The 25,190-nt window shown below is 36.9% G+C and overlaps 1 protein-coding gene across 2 annotated transcripts in view; it reads right to left on the bottom strand.

Moving 5' to 3' along the window:
- The window catches only part of cpne5a (copine Va), a 72,436-nt gene that overhangs the window by 13,386 nt on the left and 33,860 nt on the right, over window positions 1–25,190 (bottom strand). For both annotated transcript variants that reach the window (XM_017430935.3, XM_017430936.3), the window contains 9 exons: window positions 24,453–24,516; window positions 20,556–20,659; window positions 20,181–20,285; window positions 16,735–16,776; window positions 16,397–16,472; window positions 13,464–13,517; window positions 12,867–12,928; window positions 2,755–2,801; window positions 1,809–1,990 (listed from right to left, as the gene is read on the bottom strand). In XM_017430935.3, the coding sequence (XP_017286424.1) occupies window positions 1,809–1,990; window positions 2,755–2,801; window positions 12,867–12,928; window positions 13,464–13,517; window positions 16,397–16,472; window positions 16,735–16,776; window positions 20,181–20,285; window positions 20,556–20,659; window positions 24,453–24,516 (736 nt within the window). The remainder of the gene's footprint in view (window positions 1–1,808; window positions 1,991–2,754; window positions 2,802–12,866; window positions 12,929–13,463; window positions 13,518–16,396; window positions 16,473–16,734; window positions 16,777–20,180; window positions 20,286–20,555; window positions 20,660–24,452; window positions 24,517–25,190) is intronic.

The following is a 25,190-nucleotide window of genomic DNA, read 5'->3' as shown; positions in this document are numbered from 1 at the left end:
TGGAGGTAATGTATGGTGGACCAAAACTTTTGAAGTTATGGATCTTCTCCTGTCTGCTAACAGTATTAGGAAGAATAAGATTATTTAAGTTGGGCCAAGACAATAATAAATACTGCAGAGTATATCAGAAAGTATTCAGACCCTGTTTAATCTTTCCACTCTCAAATCAAAAACTGAATTTTGTAACTTTGCAAGTCTTGGAGTTTAAAATTAGCTAATATAGCATTCTTTCACACAAGTATGTCACTTTTGAGGAGTTGTTTTAGAAGCCTAAACAACAGTTTAAAATAAACACAGGCCCTCATTTGATTAGCCATTAGCCTAGCCTGTAGGAAGACTTCTGCCCTTTTCTCCATACTTCATAAGGTGCTAACTACTGATAATTATTTTCCACATCAAAAATGAACAGACTATCCCTTTAAACCTTCCTTCTTATAAAGCAACAAGTCTGATAAACCTGGATTTGGGGAATTTGAGCCATCCTTTTCTGCAGATCCTCTCAGGTTCTCTAAGTCTGGACTGTTACCGGTCAGTCTCTCCAGATTAGAGACGATTAGGCTCAATAAAGGTTCAGCTCAGCCACTCAAGGAGACTCATAGACTTCTTCCTTTCTAGTTTGATTTTGTCTTAGCTTCATGATAAGAACCATTGTCCTGTTGGAACATAAATTTTCTCCGCAGCCCAAGGTCCTGAGAGCTTCAGATCACTTCATAAAGAGCACTTCAGCTTTTCCTGATCACTAACAATATTTCTTGTTATAACGGAGTGTGCTCGCCTGACTCATCTGCTCCTGAAATCAACTGAGGATGAGAAAACTAAAAAGAGTTGAGTGTGATTGATTAAATCAACTGAGAATATGATCTAAAGCACAAAAATGACTGGGCTCAGAGTTATAAAAAGCCACCCTTTTCTTCATTACTAATTAATGATTCAAAATACAGAATGTTCCTCTGTTAATAATCAATCAAAACATTTTAAAACGTGTCATTCTTTTAACCTGTTGTGTTAATTCTCACTGAGAACAATGAACTACTATCACAATACGAAGCTAAAGGAGACTCTAATCTCCTTGGCAAACAAGATTAAACTTGAGCTGTTCAATATTAGTTCAGCTAATATTCTATTACATAAAACTGATGCAGCAGTTTGCTCTTTTTTTTCTAAAATAACCCAGATTTCTCTATTCTACTGGATATGGTGCAGGCTTGAGGGCTGAGTGACATTGTGAGGAGAAAAAAGTGCCCCCCAGAGATGTGCTTGTCAAACTTTGCTTCAAATGCTGTCTTCGCTGTCCAGAAGGCAAATTTTCAACCAAGACAGTATAACTATGGCACCAAAGATTGTAACTTTACTTTTAAGCCCACTTACATGATTCCAGCGTGAAAAAGTTCAATTATATGGTGAGATGAATCTTAATTTGCAAATTTTAATAGAAGCATGGAGTGATGCAGATGTTACCCTGTAGACACACTCCTCATTAGCCTGCACTATGCAGCAGCAGCAGCCAGAGTACATTAGCTGGCCGAGAGAAGCTAAATTGATTTAAGAATCCTTCGGCCTTACAGAACCTAATTTGCACTATAAAGGGTAAATGGAATTCCATCTGAATTATGCATGTTAAACGTGTGGCTGCATTTATGCCTAAAATGCATAATCTATATTGCTTATATAAACAATTTTATCCCAAACTGGAGATCTCAGATCTAGTGTTTGGACCAAAAGTATCTCCACATCAGTTCACAATAAGTTCAGGAAAATGAGGCTTAGTTTTAACCTCAGCGTCTGAAATAATCTGATAGTTTACTCACCAGTGGGAACTCGTGGGATACCCTCCAATCAGGCGGTAGCTTAGCACCAAATCCCAGAGCTGGGAACATCTTATCGCTGTCATAGTCCTGGATGATCTCTCCAACAGCCTTCAGAGCCATGGCATAGGCATTCATCTGATAAGGGTTCATGTAGTGCAGTGAAGTGGACTGCGATGGATTTCCTTTGGAGACAGGAAAAGTCAGAGTCAGTGATGCAAACCAGCAGGCTGAGAGCGAACTGACAGCTGCAAAAGGAGAAACAGAGAACGAACCAAAACTAAACAGGATGCTTTGAATCAGAGATGGAGCCAAAAAAGAAAAAGAAAAAAAAAGACACTTGCAGCATTTTAAACATTGGGATTCTGCAAATCTTACATTGGCTGAAGTGTGGAAATAAGAGCCATGGATGCAGTTTTTATGGTTTTCTTTTTGCCTGTATGAGAACTGATCTGACAACCAGATTATCACATGTAGATGATAACTTAAACTCAGTTTGAGCAGAGAAAAACTCTTATTGGATATATTTAGTTGCTAACTATTTGTTTTAAACCTAAGAAAAAAATTACTACCATCTGATTTTCTTTTTACAGAGCGGGTTTTTAGATTAAGTCCAAGTTATGTCAGATGTACATAGAAATTCTGGGGTACAACAGGAAAACAGTGGTTTATGTATTTGAATAAATGTTTATAGATGCATCTGATTTAATTAAAAATGCTTTATTAGTTTGTTTTTCATTTTGCATGAGACAAAAAGCCCCATCTTTTTACATTAATAAATATTGTTTAGAAATACCTCTGCAGTGTCTAAATGCATCAGAATTATGTTAAACATGCAAATACTTCAATAAAAAATGCAACAGAACAATGAAAACAAGCTGAGAGAAAACTCCTGACATAGTCATACATCTGATGATAAATGAAAAGACAGCGGGGTAATGGCACTCACCGTTTGATGCAGTGAAATCAATGGCCACTGTGAAGTGAATCTGAGTTCTGGAACAGATCAACAAGGAAAATGTTAACAAAAGGCAGGCAGAAAAACTCGAATCTGCAGTTTAATGAGGCTCTCCCAGGTTTCCTGTGTGCTGTAGCTTTTATCTGAGAAGAGGTGTGACAGACGCACACCCAAACTCGCTGTTATTTTTTCTCCACCTTTATTATCTACTTTCACAGCTGCTTGTTCACAGCCTCGGTCAATTATGCAAAACAGGTTCTTGTCAAGCTTTTAATAAAGTCAAAATTCATCCAAAGGATTCTTTTTTTTTTTACTTTAAAGAAGTGTGTAATTCAAAAACATACATAATGATTGCTGTTGCAAAGAACATTTATACATCCAAATGTTGCAGCTGCAGAACATCTACAGACTAGCTGCAGTAAGAAAAACACAAACAGATGGGAGTAGCTCTGCAGATTAGTATAGTCCCTTATTTCTACTGGGTAATTAGGAAGATTAATTGATTTGTTCATAAGAAAATTTTACCAAGTCTGCCTTTAAATACGTAACAGCAGACTGGTAAGATCACACAATTCATGCTGAGCCGTAAAATGATCACAGTATAACAATTTCACCTATAAGTTCCTTAAATACATAATGTAATAAATGTTGCAGCACGCTTAATCATTACCTTAACACTAAGGAAACTAAAGATTAGACTTTCAGGGCACAAACATTAAATTAGTCTGTTTTTTCTTTTTCACAATCTGTTCTGACTAATTACCTTATGTTTGAAAAATGTATTTCTCATCAGCCTGTAGCCATCGTAGAAACCATAACACGCCTCACTGGATCTTTGTTCAACCTGGTTGCTGTTGTATAATGAATAAAAAATTCTGGTGCCCCACTCACTCCATTAAAACTGAAATGAAACCTTAGTTTCTAAAAACTATGGAATGTATTTTTATTCATGAGCATAATAATCGCCAAAACCTTGAAAAGAAACTAAACATGGCCTGTTTCCCCAGAGAGACAAATGAAGAGTAAAGGGAAAGGGGTGCTTAGATCAAAGTGTGTGCCCTTTCATTGTGATTAACACTGATTGCCTCTTCCTGATTCCACCTCCATTCAGATATTCACACGAGCGCGGCATCAGAGATAATGGCAACTTCCTGCTGCAGAGACTGACCTCAGCTCATTAATCAGCATTGAGCTGAAACGCTCAGCTGACAAGGGGGAATTGTTACGTTTGCATGCTGCTTCAATTTAAAAGTCTCTGCTGATTTCTGTTGTTAGTTTTAAATGTTGAGCTAAAAAGCAGGGCGGTGAAATGGAGTTAGGGCTGAGGACGTAGAGAATGACGCAGAGGACACAGACCATAATTTAGACTGAACCTCGGAGATTCTCCTGTTGTGTTAAAGCTCTAACAAGATGATCCAGATTAATAGACTAGCTAAAGATGTTTTAACACTTATATTACCTGTGATCAGTCTAACGTTATTAACAAGTTATGCATCATAGGTTTGTAAAGCAGCTACAATTAAAGTTTTCATGAAAGAATCCTTCCATTAATCCTGCTCTTCAGTGCTGACCTTTATGCCCGACCACCCCTTTATTTTTTAAAAGTCCTTAAAAATCTGTCAAGAGGAAATAAAAATCTGCAAACATTCTCACAGAAATAATGTGCAGGATTTCCTTGAGGGTTAAGAGGCATGGCACAGAAACAGTAATAGTGAAAGTGTCCAATGATTGTCACAGCACTATATTAATTACAGTTATTAAAACATTTATCACTGTGACTGGAAGATGAAGGTAAAAGAATAACACTAGTTTAAATTATCTGCTAGATTCTTGTCATATTTCTCTGGTAGATTGCAGTTTGTTTGCAGTCTTCTGAACACAGCGGAGCTAGTCACGAAGATCTACAGGGTTCTGTATTTAGACTAATACATTTTTCCTTGTGCTTCTGCTGGGTAATACTATTAGGAAATATAGCAACATTTTCCATTGCAGGGCAGAGACTCAACTAAACTTAAAGGTCATGAGAAAATAAGCAAGTACATTACAAGCAGCAGTTAAAAATCCTAATCTCTACATGATATTGTAACCAACATGGAAGTGACTGAACATATTTCCATAAATCAGCAGCAGCAGCTGCTACTGCCCGTCTGAAGCTTTCTGTCTTTGTGCATTTAACCAGCTGAGTGTCGCGCAAAGAAAATGTTTAGCCACTTAAAGGGGTAAACATTTCAAAGTAACACATTTAAACATGATTATTTTTCCTAATAAAACATCCAGTTTTAAAAGTCATTGCTAGTAAATTATTTAAAGTATTTAAAACAACCACTTTTTGTTGGTGGTGGTGGAATGGTTATGGCTTCCTCGTGGTTTTGTTTTTTATTATGAATTCTTCTTTTTTTCTCTGGCAGAATGCTTGAAACAAATCAAATGTCATGGTTCTTTTCGATGAATAAAAATGGAAATCCCCTAAAAAGTTTGCATTTTTCATAGTGTCTCTGTGCTCAACTGAATTCTTGAACTTGTAATGCAAAGTGTGGATTTATTTAGAAGCTGAGAAAATTACATTGAGACTAAGAAATCGATCCAGAATCATGTTGACACTGATGCTGCAGCAGAGTTTGTTTTGTAGGTTCATTAGGAAACAACCAGGGACTCGTCTGAAGGTGCAATTTCAATCATGGTAATCTTCAAATCTATATTTCTTCACTGGAGGTCTTCTTTTTTGTTATATTTCCTTTTTTTTTAGATACTTCTTTCAGTAGTGCTTTGCTAAAAGGACAAATTAATGTGCCACCATTATTTCTCATAATTTGCCAGGAGTTACTGCAGCCTTTGAATGGTCTCTTACAACCTGATCTCCATTTTGTTCTGAGCTAAAATTACGACCCTCAAACTAGTTTTTATGTCATATTCAATTAGTTTAACAGATCCTAAAAAAAAGGAACAAATGTTGAAGTGGCATGTTGACGTTCTCCAGTTAGAAAAAAACATGTTTTCATGCAGCATCTGATTTTCAGCACACACAGACACTGACAGGTCACCTATCCTCACACAAGTTATAAAACATAAAAATGATTTAGTTAGAAGTAACAAGTAATGTATTGTTTATATTGTGAACAAAGGTTAAACAAATCAGTTTATTATCAGACTTGCAGTAGCATAAATTAGTGAAAAAGGAGTGTTGTTTTTTTCTTTTTATTGTCGTTTTTTTTTTAATATCTCTGGATTTTCAGGTTTAGACTCTAAACAGTTATAACTGAAAACTAAAGCGAGAACATCAACACTTTCAGCCACTCAGAATCCATCCTAACGGCCTTTGGTTGCTGAAACTGATGAGACCCCAAGTGGTCATGACTGTTTCTATTTTTATGGCCAGTTTTAGTTTCTGGTTCCCCAGACAAAGCCGAGTACAGCGGCCTCGTGCGCTGATGCAAAGTGAAGTGTTCTGCCTCTCCTTTCAGGTAATCTTAACATGAACTAAACAACTATGGCACCATGTCAGAACAAAACAGCAGGTACCATATAACTTTGCGGGCCTGCACACATACTTGCTCTTCTATTTATTTTTTATTTTTTGCAGGATAAAGAGCAAATCAATATGCACGCATTACATTATTATCTCATGGGAGCAGGACCAGAATGTCAGGGTTTAGAAGCAGCTCCATATTTTGATTATGGTGCAGACAGACTGCAAAGCTAGATTATATGAATTAATGATATAAATAAAAGCAAATATTGTCACTTTCTCCATTTCTGATCAATTGAGATGAAGCGTTTGAACCTTATTATGGTCTTGACACAATAGTGCCATTACACGGCTGATCCAACTCCAAATTGAATTTAAAAAGAATATAAATCTTTCATTAGCCTCTCTGAATCAGAGCACTATATGGCTTTTGGACTTTAATTATCTCTATTTGACTATATCTCTGCACCAATTGAAGGTTAATGAAAAAGACTTTCATTTCAGTAAAACTGGTCATGGCGCAATGGTGGGTTTAAAAAAGAAAATTGCCTTTTCCTCCTCCTCTTAAGAAACCATCTGAAACGCATTGTGTTAGTTCTCACCTGCTAGAGACGGAGCAGTAAAGCAAAATCATATGAAAGGAGAGAAATCAATAGCAGAGATCTAAAATATCAACATGGGTCTTAAATCTGTTTTATACAGCCTGCTGCTCTTCTTTTCAGATTTCTCATCATCTGCCTGAATAACAGTGTTGTCAGACACCTCAGTACTTTTTGTTGTTGTTGTTGTTGCTTTTTATTTGTTTGAAGAAGGTGAAAAAGTAATTTCTTTCACTCAGTAAGCACAGATCTCATATCAAAACTTAGCAATTCACAAGACAAACTAAGCAGGGCACGAATGAAGAATTTTTTCATGCCAAAGCTGTGAATTGTAAACATTTTCTGGTGTGTTGTTTTGAATGCAAACAATTTAAACAAGAGCAGAATCAAACTTGAATCAAATGTAGTAATTTTCTTAAAAAAGAAACATCTGTTACTGGGGAGAGGACTTTCCATCACCACAAAGATAACAAAATATATTAGAATGTCCTAACATTCATCATGCTCAAGATAATTTATAATATATGTCCAATATTTGAGAATAAATGCTCATATTTTTTTCTAATTTCATAATAATCTGGTCTGCTTGTTTTGTCAGATAACACAGAATCTAATATATTTTATCCCCACTGGCTCACTGTCAGGACCCTATGTCTATGATGTAAAACTCATTTCACTGCGAGTAATGGTTTGTGTATCTTATCCTTTGTTCAAAGTTTAAAAGATCAGGGTAATTTTAATTATGGGAGTGTTGTGAAATCCTCTGAGACGGTATTAGTTCAAATCCAGATACAAATCAAGCTGAGTTAACGTGATGAAAGATCAATAGTTAAACCATGAAGACTTTGCAGTTTCTTCATGGTGTTCCAATAAATCAAAAAAATCACCAGATAGGTTTTCTAGGTCGTCTCATGAGCTGAACACTTAATCTGTTTCATCAAGTCCGTTCAGTGGATCCAGTTCAACTTTCCCATCCCAACCAGCAGTAAAATCCATGTTTTATCCTTTCACCACTAGCATTTCTCATATTTTCCTCATTAGTCCATTCTACAAACTACACATAATCTGTTCAATGCTATTTTCTTTTCTTTCCTTACTGAAAGCATGGAAATACCTGTCTCCTATAGCTGTCTTAGATTCCTTTGTTCTTTACTTGATTTTATAGTTTTATGCCTTGAGGCGCAGAGAAAGGTGTAGGGGCTGCTGTTATTTCTGGTAGCAGGGCTGTATATGGGAGGACTTCTCTACTTTGCATTCGCAGACATGCTTTGACCACCACAGACAGAAAATCTTTGCAATGTAACGCCAGCATACGGATCTGTTTAGAAATGTTTAGTCGTTTAGAGTGAATGTTAGTCTTTTAAAGAGGCCACCATCGAGGCAAGAATCAGCTGAAGAAGCAAACGTTCATTTCCTGTTCAACCCAAGCGTGCAAATAAACAGATTTCATGTCTTCTCTAAAAGGTGTACGTCATAAAGAAAATCGTATTTTCACTAACCTGATGGTGAAAAGCTATTTTATAATAAGAAAATTTGTACAAAATGAAAACACATTTGTGTATATTTTATAAAAACTGGTTTTAGGACATATTTGTATATGCAAACACCTCGTTGCAGGTTACACCCTGCAGATAAACTGCTTAAAAACAAACTATTTAACTGCAAATTTTCAGTTATTTATTCAAGACAAATATCAGTACATAATCCTCTATGACTTCAGTAATTACTATTTCCTACTTTTTGACAAATACATGTGTTTCTTTTTTTCTTATTTTTTAGTATGAATACAATCAGAGTCAGAAATGTCCTTAAAATGTGACGTTTTTGTGTCAGTTGTATAATGTTAATTAAACAAGGAAAACTGAAAGAAAATAGTCTCTCAACGAAATAAAAGACTGTCTCAATTAATTGCTGCACAAAAGCCTCTCAGACAAATCTCTTTTCATCTTTTTACAACCACAGCTAACCATAAAATTAATTAAATAAGAATTAGTAACTTCATCATTAAGTTTTTCTAGCATAATCTGTATTTTATTTCTAGAGCCCTGTAATCTCCTTGTGTAAAAAAAACAACCAGGTTGTGCTTTTGGTGCAGGCCATTCATTAACCTGACGAGCAGGAGTTAATATTGTGTTCTTTCTTCTACATAAAGCACATTTACTCCAATATATCATTCTCAAATTAATTTGGACAGCTCACTTTTATGGCAACCATGATGCATCCATGTTGATTAATGTTCTGCTCGCTGTCTCTCTGATAATAGACCATTTGGCGCAGAACCCAGAGAGACAGATTACAAGCAAAAGATATAGCTACGAACAAATCAGAACTGTCATGACTTGTATTAAACATAGAAGCAGATATGACTCTGAAATACTGACCCTTTTCTGTATTCAACATAACAGATATATTGTTGTAGATTGTATCCTCCAGACATTTATTACCCCTATGGCTTCTTTTTAAGAATTTTAATGCACAAGGACTTTGATTGTTCAAAGCATTCCTCATGGAAAACACCAGGGACAGAGTACACGGATGATGAAGAGGTTGTCTTTCTGAGTTGGTTTTTAAAACAGGAATGTGTTTTTAAAGTCTTTTTTTTTTGTCACTGAGCTCTTTACCAGCTATGCTGCTGTAACCACACAAAGAAACTGATGAGCTTTTCACATCTCTAAATCTCTGTAACAAAAAGATAAAGTGCCTGTCTACATAATGCTTTTCTCCCCTCGGTAGATAATACAAAAAAATGGGGATTTAAGGTCATTTCTGTATTTAAAAAAAGCAGCATGTAAAGGCGTTTTATTTAAAACAGAGAATAAAAAAAACTGGTCATGTTTCAAACTAGATTAAGAGCTCTGAATCGGTGATTATTTCTGCTGCTACTGTTCTCTCAATCAAAACAACATAAGATGTAGTTTAATGACCTTGTGGAGTAAGGTCTTTATTAAGCTCCACTGCAGATAATAATCTATCTAGCAAAATAATAGGAAGCAGCATTAGATACAGCAGCTAGAGGGGATGAAGGAATATGAATAAAACTATAACTGTAGTTTCGATTCAACATGGAAGCATTTGGAACAAGTTAAGGCGTAAATAGTAAATAAAATATAAAATGTCTGTAAACCAACTGGGAGCAGCCTTGTTTTTTTAATCGGGGTTGTGCGGAGTACTTTAGAGCAGTCAGTATCTTAGCTGCAGTGGATTGCAATCGCTGAAATCAAAGTAAAAGAGTCCAGCTAACTTCTACTTAGTTTTTATACATAAAAAACAGATTCTTTCCCATGTTAATTCATTTAAAGAATAATGTTTTGAAAAGAAGACACACCCACTGTTGGAAAGAGTAGAAAAATAAATTTGCCATTTAAGGTTTTTCATACAACTTTCAATATTGTCATATGCGTTTTTAATCAAACACAAAACCAAGTTTTCAAAAATATTCATCATTTTTAAAAATGTGTTAGTTTATATGTAATGTGTTATAATTTATATGTAAATATAAAGTTTTTTCCAGATATGTTCAGATCATTTATTACTGTTTATTCTTAAGAAAATAATATATTTATAACACTGCACACATTTGTGACTATCATGCTATTTCTATTTAATGACTGTGACCTCCTTTCTTCCAAATGTCACAAAAAATATATAACTGCAGCAGCGTAAAGAATACAGTATGTTAAAGTGGGATCGAAGCTTTCATGGGTCACTGCAGGCAAAAATGAGTTTATTAGAGTTTTTGTGAATGCAAAATATTATTAGGTCGAACCGACGAGAAATTAAGAAAACAAAACCCTCAAAACCTAAAATCAGAAAATAAAGGACTAGAATTCTGAACTGAGCCTCGTGTAGTTCTCTAACTTTATCTCTGCCTCTGTCTTAAAGAGGAACTGAAACAGATTAAAACAAATAGAAAAAGTAGGGATGGTATCTTGAGTGAGGTTGTTAGTGAGTCACATTACTGCATGGGCGCAGTACGTGAGTCGATTTGTGTTAGGTAGAGAGAGACCAACAGGACAGATCTGGGACACTCAGCCATCAATGGTAAAGCTGCAGAAAACTAAAACCAGGGCAGCTTCTGATCTACTGAGAAACATTCCTGCATGCGACAGGTTGCCTGTCCTCAATTAGGCACTCAGCTCTTCGTCATATTTTATCATATTCATTCATTCGCTCTGTAGTTTTGGCTGAAGACATCCTTGTCCCCTTTGGGGCCACATTTCACTCACGTGAAAAAATCAAGGCTACTCAATAACCAGAGTCAATTGAAAGAAAATGTGAATTGGTTCTTGTATTACCATGGGCAGCAGATGACGGATGAGTGAGGGAGCTGAAATAATGCCTTTATTGAAGCAACTGCATTAAATCTAAATGTTTCCCCTTTTCTACAGTTTTCATATAGAAATTTCAACAGTGCCGTGACTGAATTGTATACAGCACTTATCAGTGTTTTCTGAGTTGCAGTTTTGAATGAAAGAATATTCCCTACAATCAGATGGTATTTTGATACTACAGTTTTATGTGGCGAAACTACAAGTCACCAGGAGTGCAGTGTTATTCTTTTCATTTAGTTATCAGCACATAAAACTGTCCCAAGCCAAACGCTACACACTTCCTGTGTAGTTTTTATTTCTTTTTTCACCTCCAGCCAGCTGTGATGCCCTAAACCACCAAAATACCATAAACAAAACCATATATTTATTATTTTGTACAGTCTATGGTTGTAACAAAATAATGCAATAGGGAAGAGGATATTCCTGGAGCACAACTATAAGCAGTCAGCTAAGACACTGACATATATGGCTATGATGTTAAACAAGACTGCTGTTATATTCAGTGCAAACACCAAAGCAGATAAATCCCAGGTTTGTGTTTGAAACCTTCTCAAAGACATATTACTGGTTCCTCCAAGGTTGGTAACCACTTTAGTAATGTTGTAACATTTTCAGCAACAATAGAGCAGCAGGCAGAGTTTCTGTTTTATTTATCAGGCAACCAGAAATGTTTTAATGAGCTGCTGTCACGTCATATTGAACGAACGGTACGAGGGCTGTACGATATTAGAAAAACCTACGATGTGTGATATTATTGTTTATCATTGCGATGACAATATAAATTATGATAAGCTAATATTTTCTTCACGCCTCACCCTAACTTCTGTCATTACTGTCATCTAAACATCGTCAAGGGCAGTAGGAGTCTGTTGGATTGATCAAAAATATTATTGGCATGCAGAACATGAATTCATGGTTCTTGAAATTTAATATTTTCTGATTTATTGGGATTCAAGCAGTTCTTTGCGATGTTGATATTGTACATGCTGATTTTGTGAATAAATTTGTGATATATCGTGCAGCCCTAGATGATACACACTTCATACCAATTGTTAAATCTGATCATAAGATTTGTAAAAAGAGGACTTGACAAATTGTGCAGTGACAACGCTACATTATTAGCACTAATTTTAAGCCTGTGGATAAGTGGAACATGTCAGCGCTAACGTCACTGTGACTTCTAATTACAAGCACATGACACAAAGCTTGAATATGATGTATAATAAAAGAAATTTCCTTCCATTTGTTGTGGTTTAAACATAGATCAAAGGTGCACAATACAAATAACATAAGCTCATCTATGTCAATAAAAAGGAAGACTTATTTAATTTAACCACCGTGCTGTTTCTGTTATTAGACTGTGACCAACGTTTTATCGCCTTCTCACATCATCCACCCATACTATCACATTTGTGTTAATCTTTCTGACACATGAATGCTAAATAAGCTGTAAAAACACACACAGCTCCAATTTGGACATGTTGTAGGACACAAACAGTATAAATGTGCTCATTCGTCTCTGACACGGTTTTACCTGATGTGAACTTCGTTACTTCAATTATAGTTTTTGGAGATTTTTGTCTTTCTTTTTAATTCAGTCAGCGAAATCTAAACTAAGGTTGTGATTGGAGGGACATTTTAAGAAAACCTATTAAATGTTGTTACTCCTCTGAAAATTCCTAGCAGCGTGGGTATGAATACACTCACCCTCCTTTGATGTAATCGAGGAACGTGTGCTCGGACTCTACGTTGAATGACAATAAGGACACCTGGGGGGGAAAAAAAACAACTGTCCAAACAAATTACCTCATGCTTGATAATTAAATACAATAAAATGTACTAATCTCCAAATTAACTCTGACCTCTAAGCTAACCACCCACAAAATTACTTCTCTGTACAGAATGTTCATGCTGCATTTTCGTATTACAATCACTGAACATCAGCGGGCCGACAGATGATCAACATGATGGATAACTAATCTCAGATTTTAATTACAGAGCTATGGCATTTAGCAAGAGCAGTAAAAGAAAAAAAAACGGTGGCTCATTTCTAAACATTCAATCACTATTTCATTAAAAAGACAAAGACAAGAGTAAGTTAATGCATTTTTAGAGACTTTTACCAATTTAGATTCACCATCTGGATCATCTAAGACTGAGAATGGAACAAAAACATTAAAACACAGCGGAATCACATTGAGCAAGCTACTCATAGGGAAACTTCCTGATGAATACTAAAGCAAAAAGGAGGCAGGATTGTGAGTAAACCAAGAGATCTGCTTTTATCTTAGATCTCAAACTCACCGTGCCAGAGTTAATGTATCTCTTTTTCTTTAGCTTCTTCTTGGAATTCACCACCTAGTTTAAAGGCAGAAAAGAAACAAGGGATAATGACAATGTAAACCTGCACCACAATTCTGTCTATTCACCCTTGGGCAAGTAATAAAATCAGCTTTGTCCTCCTATTCCATGTTTGGAAGGGTAATGGAGCAGAGGGAATGAATCCAATAACCGCAGTAGGTGAGAATGAGATACCATTGATCATGCCTCACAGCAAGACGCAGATTATTCAGGAGAATTTTTTTTATAACCACCTACTCTGTATCCTACATGCACACCATCATGGGGATGATAGAATAGTTGTCCAATATTTCACCCCTGCAATAAACATGCAGAATAAATTAAATTGTGTGCAGATCCAGAGGCGCACAGTAATTTGTGACGTGGGCAGATGCAAAGCGCGCATAAACAGGTGATAAGCACAGCAGTTACAGCACTTTCTGCTTTTGATGAAACTTACATTTAAAGCTTGAAGCCCAAACCATGCATACAATAATAAAAAAGGTCAAATATTTCTGTTGCTCACTCTACGTGTCTGTGCACAAACATAAAGCATCGGCCTGGAGGAAACTGTACAGTATAATAAAGTATGGAAATCCACTCTCTTCCTTTCTCCTCCACTGTTCTTCCTGTGCAGTTTCTAAAGTCACTCGTCCATTATTTCCAACAAAAATGATGCCTTGGAGCACTACGGCTGTCACTCAGTCACTGTCCGAGTTCATGCCAAGTCACAAAAACATCACATGCAATTACAGCAGCCTCTATTATCGTAACCCTGCTGTCATCTTAACTCCTAGAGCTCATGTTTATAAGCTTTGTGCATGTCAGGTTGAGTATGAGGAGAGCTGAACACTGCAGCCCGTTACATAGCTGAAGCTTTGTGTGTTTTTTTTGTTCACATCTGGAAAGTGATTCAAGAGCACTGACCTGGTGAGGGGGGTTACAAAGACACTGCTGTGTTCCCTTTGTTAATTAAACTGCAGAAGATTTTGGGGAAATGCAATAGATGTGCTTCCCTCTCCAAGCAATGCAACTTAGAGCTGGGCCATATCATGATATCAGCTATATGACAGCACAATGCATCTACGCTCCCGAGTGCACACAACAGCATACAGAAACTGGGTTCACATCATTAATTTACGCGGTGACACAACTGCAGTGAGCTTAGTAAAAAAAAAACAAAAAAAACAGCTTGGATACCATTTCAAGCTGCATACTCTGGATGTCCCGCTCAGATTTAGTGGCAAAAGCCTCACCTATATAGCTGATACAGACATTGTTTCAGATATTGGCTGGGTCATGTGGTGAAGGAGTGGACCCAGTGAGGATAAGAGCAGCATGTTAGCCTCCGGAAGCTGCTTCAGTAATATGAAAGTAGTTTGTCTACAAAAGGACAGACCTCCAACAAAGCACTATGTCTTAGAAAATGTGCAGGAAAGCTGCTGTATTTGAAGACAAAATATTGTAAAGTATAACAAGACAATGAAGGCGCATGAGGAGACAAGCAGCTCCACTTGACCTATAAATAAACAAGCGACTCAAAATATTAATGGATTGTTGGGAACTTTGAATGAGAAAAACACCAAGTGCTTTATGAAAATTACTGATACAGTTACAAATTGTTTGACTGAAGCCTATACATTCAGTGTTTATATTTGAGAAGGTTTGTTCTGTGTTGTTGCGCTTTGTTTTCATTTGTATTTAAAATTTGAGGTCAAACCCTGAAGATGTGCAAGCCTAAATTATTTCAGTAAATATTAAATTATTTTTGTTAGGCAGTTATGCTTTGCTAAGGATTTCTGGAGAAAACACAGCTTTAATGCTTGCATTCAACTCTGAGATAAGAGCTCTTGTAGCAACAGATTCACACTGCCGTCATGCACAGTGGGTCATGGAAAATAAAAAATAGACACCCCTTATTTGTTTGCGCTGATAAACGGTTCTACCTGCAAGCTGCAACCACAGATAAAATTTTCTTTTTTTTTTCTTTTTGCCATATTGTCATAAATTTTGCTATCTCAAATTTTCTTGAAATATATTGATATAATTTTGAGGCTGTATCACCCACTCCTAATGTAAAAACGTATCTCTGAATGCCTCACGCTCTCTCTGCCTTCACTTTGCCTAAACCATCATTTTTTCACCTATTCATTTTGTTTTTGAGGCTCTGCTCTTTTCTTTGGCCAACCCCCTCAACTGATTCAAAGGTTAATATAATGCAGCAGGTCTTTTAATGAGCATGAAATAGTAATACCAAAGCTGGTCTTTCAGGAACTGTTAAAAAAACACTCAAATTAGCGCCATATATCTGTTGCTTTTTCATTTGTATTCCCTCCACAGACAATTCCTCCACTGGTCGGCTGCAACACTTAACCTCTCAGACTCTTAATGACGGCTGAGGTGAGGACAGAAAAAGGATGCTTGCAGTTAATCTCACACACTCACAATTTGGCTCCCAAGAAGCAAAACCTGAAGACATTACTGTCATTAAACAAGACCTTGCTGAGCCAAAGGGTGCACCGATTTGTTCCTAAATTGAAGTCGATTTCTCAAGCTGGCACCTAGAGATTGAGCTTGGGTTTGTATTTGTGCTGAGCTGAATAATAAATGCAGCCACTGTTCATTTGGTGATAGTTAGCACACAGCCTTTTGCAGTCACACTGTGCTTCATTTGCTGTGACAAAGAGAGCGAACGCACAAAACCTGTTCTCCTGAATGCATCACTTCTTCAGAGCTGGATATAAATAGGGCAGGTTTGCATTGTGACCTGAATTCTGCTTTTAAGGTGTTTATAGCAAAGGAACAGAAATGTGCAGCAGCATTCAGCGATTAACATAAAGGCCTCCTGCTTTGGGACAAAACAGAGTGTCAGGTTTGAGGCTTTCATCTGTGCTCACCTCGAACACATTTAGCTGGCTTTGGCCCCTGCATAGCTCTTTGTAGCTCGTGGTGAATTCACCAATGAAATCATGGCTGTTGGAGGGAACAGAAAAGTGTGTCACATAGATTATTCAGATACAGTGAACCTAAACTTAAGCTTAGAAATTACAGCACAACATAGAACAACACAGAAGCCTTCCTGCTACTCGTGATTTCGTCATTTATTTATTAAAACTGAATGTGTTAGGAGAATGGTTTAATCACTAAAAGCTGAGTTGATAAAAGGACAAGGCATGACAAAATTTGATAACTTTTTAATTAGTTCATAATAGCGAACATTTGAGAGCATCATTACCTCCCGTCTCTGTCCCAGTCATACACTTCTATCTTGATTGTTCTGCAGAAAACATCAAAACAAAAGAAAAGCTTTTCTTCGAGCACATTCATGTAATACACGAGTTACACATAAGGACAAAGTATTCTGGAGTTAAAGGAGACAAAACAAGCTACAGCAGTTCATTTCATAGTAAGAAAAACCCGAATTGTGAATCAAACTATCCTCTGAATGATAGCGGTATTTGCAATTTTCTATAAATCTACTAATAATGACAAATATTTGCACATTACATGAATAAAAAAACAATAATCTACAATTTCAATGATATTATTAACAACCTAATGATAGTAGTCATAAATGCAAGTCTGACACAAAATAAAATCAAAACAATTAAACAAAACATAGCTGACATTTGTGTTGTGTTTCAGCAAATAAGTGGAGTTTTTTAGAGTATGTCTATACAATAATATAACAGTGGTTAACAACGTGCAAAGAGAAAACGTTGACTTGGTTTCAATACTTTTTAGGTTGGTTTTTTTTCCCCAAGTACCAAAACATAGAAAAGAAACCTTTTGGGAAAATACGTACTTTGAAAACTTGTGAAATAAGTTACAATGTGAAAAAACACACATGTAAGCCTGAAAGAATTTATGAAGAGTGAAGAAAGTGCTTCTTCTTTTCATCTGAACCGAGTGAAAACAGAAGCAGCTCGCCACCCTCACCCTTTCATCAGCTGCTGTCAATCATTACTGAATGGGTCGAGCAGGAGGCAGGAATGTTGGAGGGCTGCCTTGTTAATTCTGACCTGAACTCATTCTGTCTGCACCGTTTACCAACCTTAAAAACATGTCCAATTCAAGCAGCGACACAAGATTTCTGTTGTGCTTCTGTGCTCTAAAAATTGCAGTACGTCTCCATTTAATTAACAAATCCAAATATTTAGAATGACCAGGACAAAATGATCAAGTTTTTGTTTTCTTCTGGTTGTCAGATGAGATAAAATATCCTAACCTAATAAACATTTTTGGGTTGAAAGGACATCTAAACAAAATCTAAATGACCACACATGTCTGAGCTCAAATCTTGCCAAATTTGGTCCAAATGTGAAAGTTTTGTTGAAGTCTGGTGTATGAAATCAAACAGAACCTGTTGTCCTGCATTGAAATGGTATTAGTATCTTTCTGCAAATCTACTAACGGTGACAGACATTTATTAGCATTTTAAAACAAGTCTGTAGCACTCTGTGCATCCTCCTGAGCTAATTAACCACACAAAGATGCTACTGTGATATAATTTACAATCTTAAGATCTTAAGTGGTGACGTTCAAGTTGTATTTTGTAGTTTATAATGAGAAATTGTCTCTTTTTTAACAAATACAAGTTTAAGTCCTCCATCTTTTATAAGGTTCAAGGATTGATGTGTTATCAACACATAAGCTATAAAGTTTGATGCTTCAATGATATTTTAAATAAAATGACATATTCTTTAAGCTTTTCATTGCCAATAAAATATAAATGAATACATAGATCTTCACATTAATGACTAAGCTACTGATTCCTTGCAGTTTCCTACAGCAACACACCTTTAGCTTTAGTCTCAATCCTCAAATCAATTTCACTTTTACATCGCTTACTGGAGTGGAAACGAGAGAAGTTTTACTTTCTGATTACTAATGAAGCCTGATGTTTACAAGAATTTATTAGATGAATGATGTGATTGCAGAGAGACAATAGGCTGGTTATCCTTCTCCTCTTTATCGTCATCATCATCATCTGTGTCACTGTCTTCATGTTCATTTTTTCTGGAGATTTTATAAAAAATGATGTGATGAATTTGAGCCCTTTTAGAGCTGCAGGTTTAGCCATTCTGTCAGTGTATGCAAAGTAAAAAAAAGTATTAATAATCACCATTTAAAATGGGTGGCTTAAAACCATCTCTCTAAGAACAATAACATTTTAAACAGAATTTAAATTTGCCATGACTATCTGGGAGAAAGAAAGAAGCATTAAAAGTGCAGCAGAGCAAACTATCAATATTTCACGAGAAAAATGGAGAGACCATAAATTGCTGTGAATTTCTTTCCTGACATAAATCCTCAAAGGGAGTCAGGCGTCTTTCATGCTTCTGCTCCATCTGTCTGACCCAATTAGCCTCTCTGGGCAGGTGAGCGGAGGCAGGATCGAAGGCAGGAACCTTCGCTGACACCTGGCGTGGTGGAGAGGGCAAGGGTTTTACATGTTTCCCTTCGCTCTCATGAATATCTGCGTCAACACGCTTCCATGCTTAGGCACGTGTGCACACACGCCAACACAGTCAGGCTCATCCGTTTATTCCAGCCAACTGTCAACATCTATCGAACGATGCGTATAGCCACCCTCCTCCACCCCCTCGCAATCTTTGTTTATCTTCCTATTTCCTATTTTCCTGCCAAAACTCTTTCAGCTCCTCGGATGTCTTCCGAGGCTCTTTGTTCTAAAAAGAAGCAGATAAGATGGGGGATGCCACTGCCAATCAGAAACATGAAATGCTCTGAAAGGCTCTCGCTGTTTGTAGACAAATCAATGAACAGCTGGGGAAGACAGCATGTGGTCAGAGACAGGCCTGTGATAATTAACGGGTATTATGAGGACAACAGATGAAACATTAATGAAGAAAATCAATTATTCTTAAATTTATTGCACACAAATCACTTTGGTAGATAAAGATGGAGATGGACAACGATGCCAAATGTAATACATTCGAATAAATTAAACTTGACATTACAATGATTGTTGGGATGATAAAATATTTGAATACATTGACATTTGCTCAATTTTTTATGCCTGTTAAAAACATAATTATTTGGAATAAATCAAACTAGACACTGAAATGATTTTTGTGGCAAAGAAGAACGTTTAAGAGAGAAAGTACTTTTGTTGATATATTCGTGAGTTTCTTTGCAAGTTCAGCTTATACCTCATTGTTTGAGGTTTGGGACACTTTTATAGCTTGGTGTGAACACTACAAATATAAAAGGGGAAATGGGGGAGAAAGGGAATTTACCCTGATATCTTTCAGTAAAAACACTTTAAACAGTGAGTTTTGTTGCAAAGTAACTTAAGACTGTATTTTACCATCACAACATTGACAATAATGTTTAGTTTTGTGTTATTCTGATGAATTACATTTGGTATCATTGTCGTGTTTTCTTTACAAGGAAAAACATAATAAGTCTTGCATAAGTTTGTAGCAGGCTAGATAACATTGCACAGCATCTTTGGCAAAAACATGTTACATCTGTTTACATAAAATGAATCTGCAACCATTTTTAGTGTATCAGCTTTTTGAACAGTCATTACTTTTCATAAAAGAAATATTTTAGCCTCTTAAGGGTCATGGGAAACCCCAACACTCATGAGTACAAATACAGCTAACGCTGCAAAAAAGGACTCAGCCTTAATTACGCAGGATCACACAACCTTACCTCTCATAGTCTCCATTGCAGAGTGCTCTGACAGGAATGGAAAAGGGCTCCCACACAGGGTTCAAAGTGTTCTTCACCACCTCAGTCTTGTGACAGATGGTGAACCTGGAGCAGCAGATCAACAAGGATTTGAAATCTTAAAAAAACATTAATCTTCAAAACGAAACCAAGAGAAAGAATCTTCTCACAACAGCTCTGCTTTGCTTTGGGACCATGTCTGGATGATTATATCTGTATGCAGCTGAGTTCAAGGTGTTTCAGTCTAATTCTTTTGTACTTGGTGTCCTTCATATTGGATCTTAGCACGCACACAAAACTGGTTTTACCCACCCACTGGGTAGTCCACTGAGAAACAGAATCAATAGACAAACTCACGTGCCGTCCTCGTTACTTCTATAAAAGACCATGAAGGGATCCGACTTTCCAAAGAAGTCCTTTTTATCCAGTTTGTTGGCACAGAACTGCATGGAGGCGTAATCCTGCAAAGGAAAAAACCAGAGTCAGAGAACAGAAAAGTCAAAAAAGGAAAGGACATTGTAAGCCCATGCTCCTGCCTCTGGTTTTCTTCCTGTTGTTTGTTTATACATGCTGCTTGCCAAGATATAAAAGCACTGAAGCACCAAATAATAGGAAAGTGTTGACTGAATCCCAATAAGAGCAGCGCAGCAACAACTACTGGGCGCTAGTATCCAGAATTTGCAAATGCATTCATTACCACTTTTTGTTTTTCAACACTTGCATCAGAAATATCTTATTTGTGCCGAATTTAATAATAGTAACAATGTAAGGCACATTGCAATAAACACAAATGGCTACTAAAACCTTGTAGTGTGTGGGTTGGGTGCTGTCTATGAAAAGGAGATTGCAGCTATCAACACATCAGAAAACTGGCATTATTATTATAATTATACTCAGGCACCATTTTTGTGTTCACTGGTTTATCAAGGACTATGTCCAGGCCCTTAAATGTTTTTGAATCCAAATAGTCTCCCTGTGGTTAGACTGCATGCCATAATGAGGCGGTGTAGTCAATGGACAGTTAAATGTACACATCATAAAAAGTCCTTGCAGTATTCTTCATCATTAACAGCCTTTGCATCGGTGCCGGATGAGCTTTGTAAAACATGTCTTCAGCTTGAAACATGCTACATATGCAAATCAAGTGTCTAATCATTGGTTCATTGAGTGTGAGATGGAGAGAAGACATTCAAACAGCAGGCAAAAAGAGGAGCTGCTCTTACCCTGCGAGTCCCTGGGCTTTAAAAGTTTGAAGTGCTACTATTTGATCTGAATCAGCAATGTGCCGAGCACGGCCTCTATTGATTGCTTTGACCCACATCAGTGTGGCACGCCCTGGCTATGACCTACCTCTCACTAACCCCCATCACATCACCATATGCTTTGGACACAGACACGGTGCAAACCTGACTTTATTGAGGCAACTGCAGAGAGAATAATGGATAGATATACTTCTGAAAATTAGATGTGCCGTTTTGTTCTTTTCTTTTGTAATGGTTATTGTTTTATCTAATCAACACAATGGAAATGTTGAAATAGGAAAAAGAAACATGAAAGCTCATCAAAGCAGTCAGTGTTAGAAGCAAAATGTGCTGTTGTCTATCTACTCCCATTTTCTCGTGTCATTTTCAATTATTATTTTGTGTTTTTAACCAGTTACAATAAAAGTGGGGGTCATACTAATTGAAACTTGTCTTCTTCCAGCTGGTCACAGATTTAACTGCTTTAGAGAAATCCACTGTGCATTTTGTACCAAAAATGTGTCAAGCTCTCCCAGTGGCTTTTCACAAAAAGACCTAATTTCCCAAGTTCCCACTTGGTCGATTTGAACAAATAACTCAACGTGTTAGAAGAATTTGCTTATGTCAGTTATCAAAGCTCTTTAGAACCATCCTCTATAACCGCCCTGCACAACCCTGACACAGCCTCTACAATTACACTATCATGCCTTAAGCCCTCATTAGGCACAGATAACACATACCCACTCTGGTACCATGCAGTGTTGTCTCATTAAGTGAGGAAAAGGCAGAACATTCATTTCAGCTACTGAGGTTCAGCAGCAGCAGGGGAATACAGAGTGCAGCCTGCATCCTTTCTCTGCTTTATCAAGATAGTGCTGCATGGGGGTAAGTGGCAGAGCGATGCACACTGTCACTTCCACAAAGTGGGTCTGGTCTGTCAAAGGGCCACAAAGCAAGCCAGACAATACCTGAATTCATGTTACATAAGCCTCTATGGCATCTTCAGGATTGCACACTGTAGTGAATCACCAGGCGAATCATGTGCCAAAGGATTTTATGGACATTAACTCAGCTCTTTTGTGTGCTTTACGCATCACTCCATTCATTCTGGTGTTTGTCTGTGACGAAGATAAGACTGAAACAGAGGATTTCTGTCAGCGTACGCCTATGCTTGTTTTATGAATGCACAAGAAAAAACAAAAAATTACAACAAAGCTAAATAAGGTCATTTGAAATATAAATAATTAAATAATCTATTGATTCTGTTAAAATAATACATTAAGACTTTGTATGAAGTTACATTGTATAAATGATTACGAAAATATTTAATTTTTATATTATTATTTAAATATCTTTTTTTCTCATTCAGGCAAAAAAAAGCTTTAACAAAAAAATAAAAATAAAGGAATATATACACTCCCTTTGTGGTAAATTTGTGATTTTTGACTCTATGTTTAAAAATGACTTCATTTGACTTAATTGTGTATTCTTAAACAATGTCTTCGTACTCGATGTGCTTCCATTTGTAAAGTAGTTGCCCTGAAATCAGCTACAGCAGCAGTAAGAGCAGGAGTAAAGTCTGAAAATAAGCCAGCCCCTGCTCAGCAGCCATATGTGCCAAAGATAACGACAGCCAAGAGGAAGCTTTTGATCCATGCAAAGGCTGCTGCTCTATCTAAGGATACCTGGTAAATCCATCAAGAAGGTAAGAGCCAATCCTTTAGAACCTACCCTGTTGATTCCTGCTCTGCTGGTCTCACTTTCCCCAAACAAGACATACAGTGTTTACCCTTAGGCAAAGCAGCACCTGAGCTGCCTCTGGTTATTGGTCACAGGTGGATTGCAGAATAAACACTATCCAGATGGACTGTAGCGCTTCTAAACCATTATGATTTATAGACGTGGGATGCTGCCGACAGCAGAGTCTTCACAGTCATCTATTTTTTATTTGTACAATGTTTTCTCCAGCCTAAGGTATTGCCGGTTAGGGTTAAAATTCTGTGCAAACACAGTAAGTCTGAAATGACATGTCTTCCTATCTCTAATTGACTAGAAGCATGAAAACAGTCATTTGTACCAGTAATGATCATTTGCATTTATATTACTAAATCGCTCCTTGAAGTGGCGCTTTGCACCGATGTTGCTGACTCCTATCAACTCAGAAGCAACGCACCTGATGACTCACAGCAGCCGTCAGTGCTCATGAGTATGAGCACCGACACTTCAGTCCAGCAAGGCAGAATCTGTAATGGTTATCATGGCAGGTTCATTATCAGCATGGCTGATCTGAATCAGTCTAACAACAGACTATTTATTTAAAACCAAAAAGTCAGGTCAGGAACAACTACTGTCAAATTAGATAAAAGTACACGAGGAATAAACAAAGCCTTGAATCTATAATGAAGGCGACACGTTTTTGGACATGAAACATGAACTCAGATTCTTGATGGCTTACTCTACAACTTCGGAGGGAGGCCAATTGTTCTGGCCAGTGAGTCTTGCTGCTCTCTTCTGCTCTACTGGCAGCACTGTAATGTGGTTATTTACGATCTTCATTTAGCAGTGTGGAGAGAAACCCAATGAGCATTAGTGGACACAGGTTATTAATGTAGACTCATAGATTAAAACACCACACATGAGAGCAAATGCCTGATTTAGCGACTAGAACGAAGGCGGTCTCATTAAATAGACATTCAAATTCATAGCTTTTTCAGCATGTACACAATTTCCAAATGACAACACATTTGCTTGGTAACACAGCTTATCCTGCTCGTTTAATGAGGACGTTTATGATTCAATACATCTCACTGACAAGAAGGATATAAAACCTCCCACTTCACTCAAGTAGACATGAGCTTTGCTAAACGTGCATTTTGCACCAGTTAATATGTCTAATATAACTCTGTTGTACCATTGCTTTGGCGGTATGAAAAGTTGCATCAGTGCACAATGAAAAACATTTCTTGCAAAACAGAGTATACAAATTAAACTAGTCAAAACTTTCCAGACTTACTCTGCAGTTTCCCAGCTCCTCTGCTGACAGGATTATGGTTCCACATGTCTTTCCAGGTATGCCCCTGTGGAAACAACAACACTGTTAATCCCACTTTTAACTAAAGCAGGCACAACAATCCACTGGGCAGATCTTAGCAGCTTGATGCTAAGAATCATTTAGTTGTACAGTAACATTTTGTCTGTGGCAGCTGTTGTTGTTTATGGAAAATTCAACTTTTAAAAATATGTCAAATTGATCAGAGAAGCCTTTTTTATTTTTCACAACACTGATTTGCCATCAAATGAATGAAGTATAAAATATAGTTTTTTTTTTGCAACTTTGAGCCCTTGTCAAGGTCAAGACATTCTCTCATATTCAAACTTTGAAAAAGTGACTTGCACCTTCATTTCTACAAGACTGCATGGTTGTCACAGTCTTTACTTTGATATCGGCCAGTCTCTGCACTTTTGTCTACAACTTATACAAAATGCTGCAGCTTGAGTCCCGACAAGCAAACGTAAGGAAGACGACATCTCACCAGTCTTGGCTTCATTATAGGATCCAGACAAAGGTTTATTGTTTGTTTTTAAATCATTGAACAGCTAGGCTCCTTCTTACCTGTCAAATCTCCTAACTTTGAACGTTCCAAAAAGGTCTTTATTATATTTGTAATCTTTGATTGTTTCTCATACTTGCATATTTCTAGATGTTTTGTGTGTTCAACACATGTGCTTATAAATAAATCTGACTTAGTGT

The sequence above is a fragment of the Kryptolebias marmoratus genome, linkage group LG8 (genome assembly GCF_001649575.2).
Source record: "Kryptolebias marmoratus isolate JLee-2015 linkage group LG8, ASM164957v2, whole genome shotgun sequence".
NCBI classification, from domain to species: Eukaryota; Metazoa; Chordata; class Actinopteri; order Cyprinodontiformes; family Rivulidae; genus Kryptolebias; species Kryptolebias marmoratus.
This window is presented reverse-complemented; position numbering and strand designations above follow the sequence as displayed.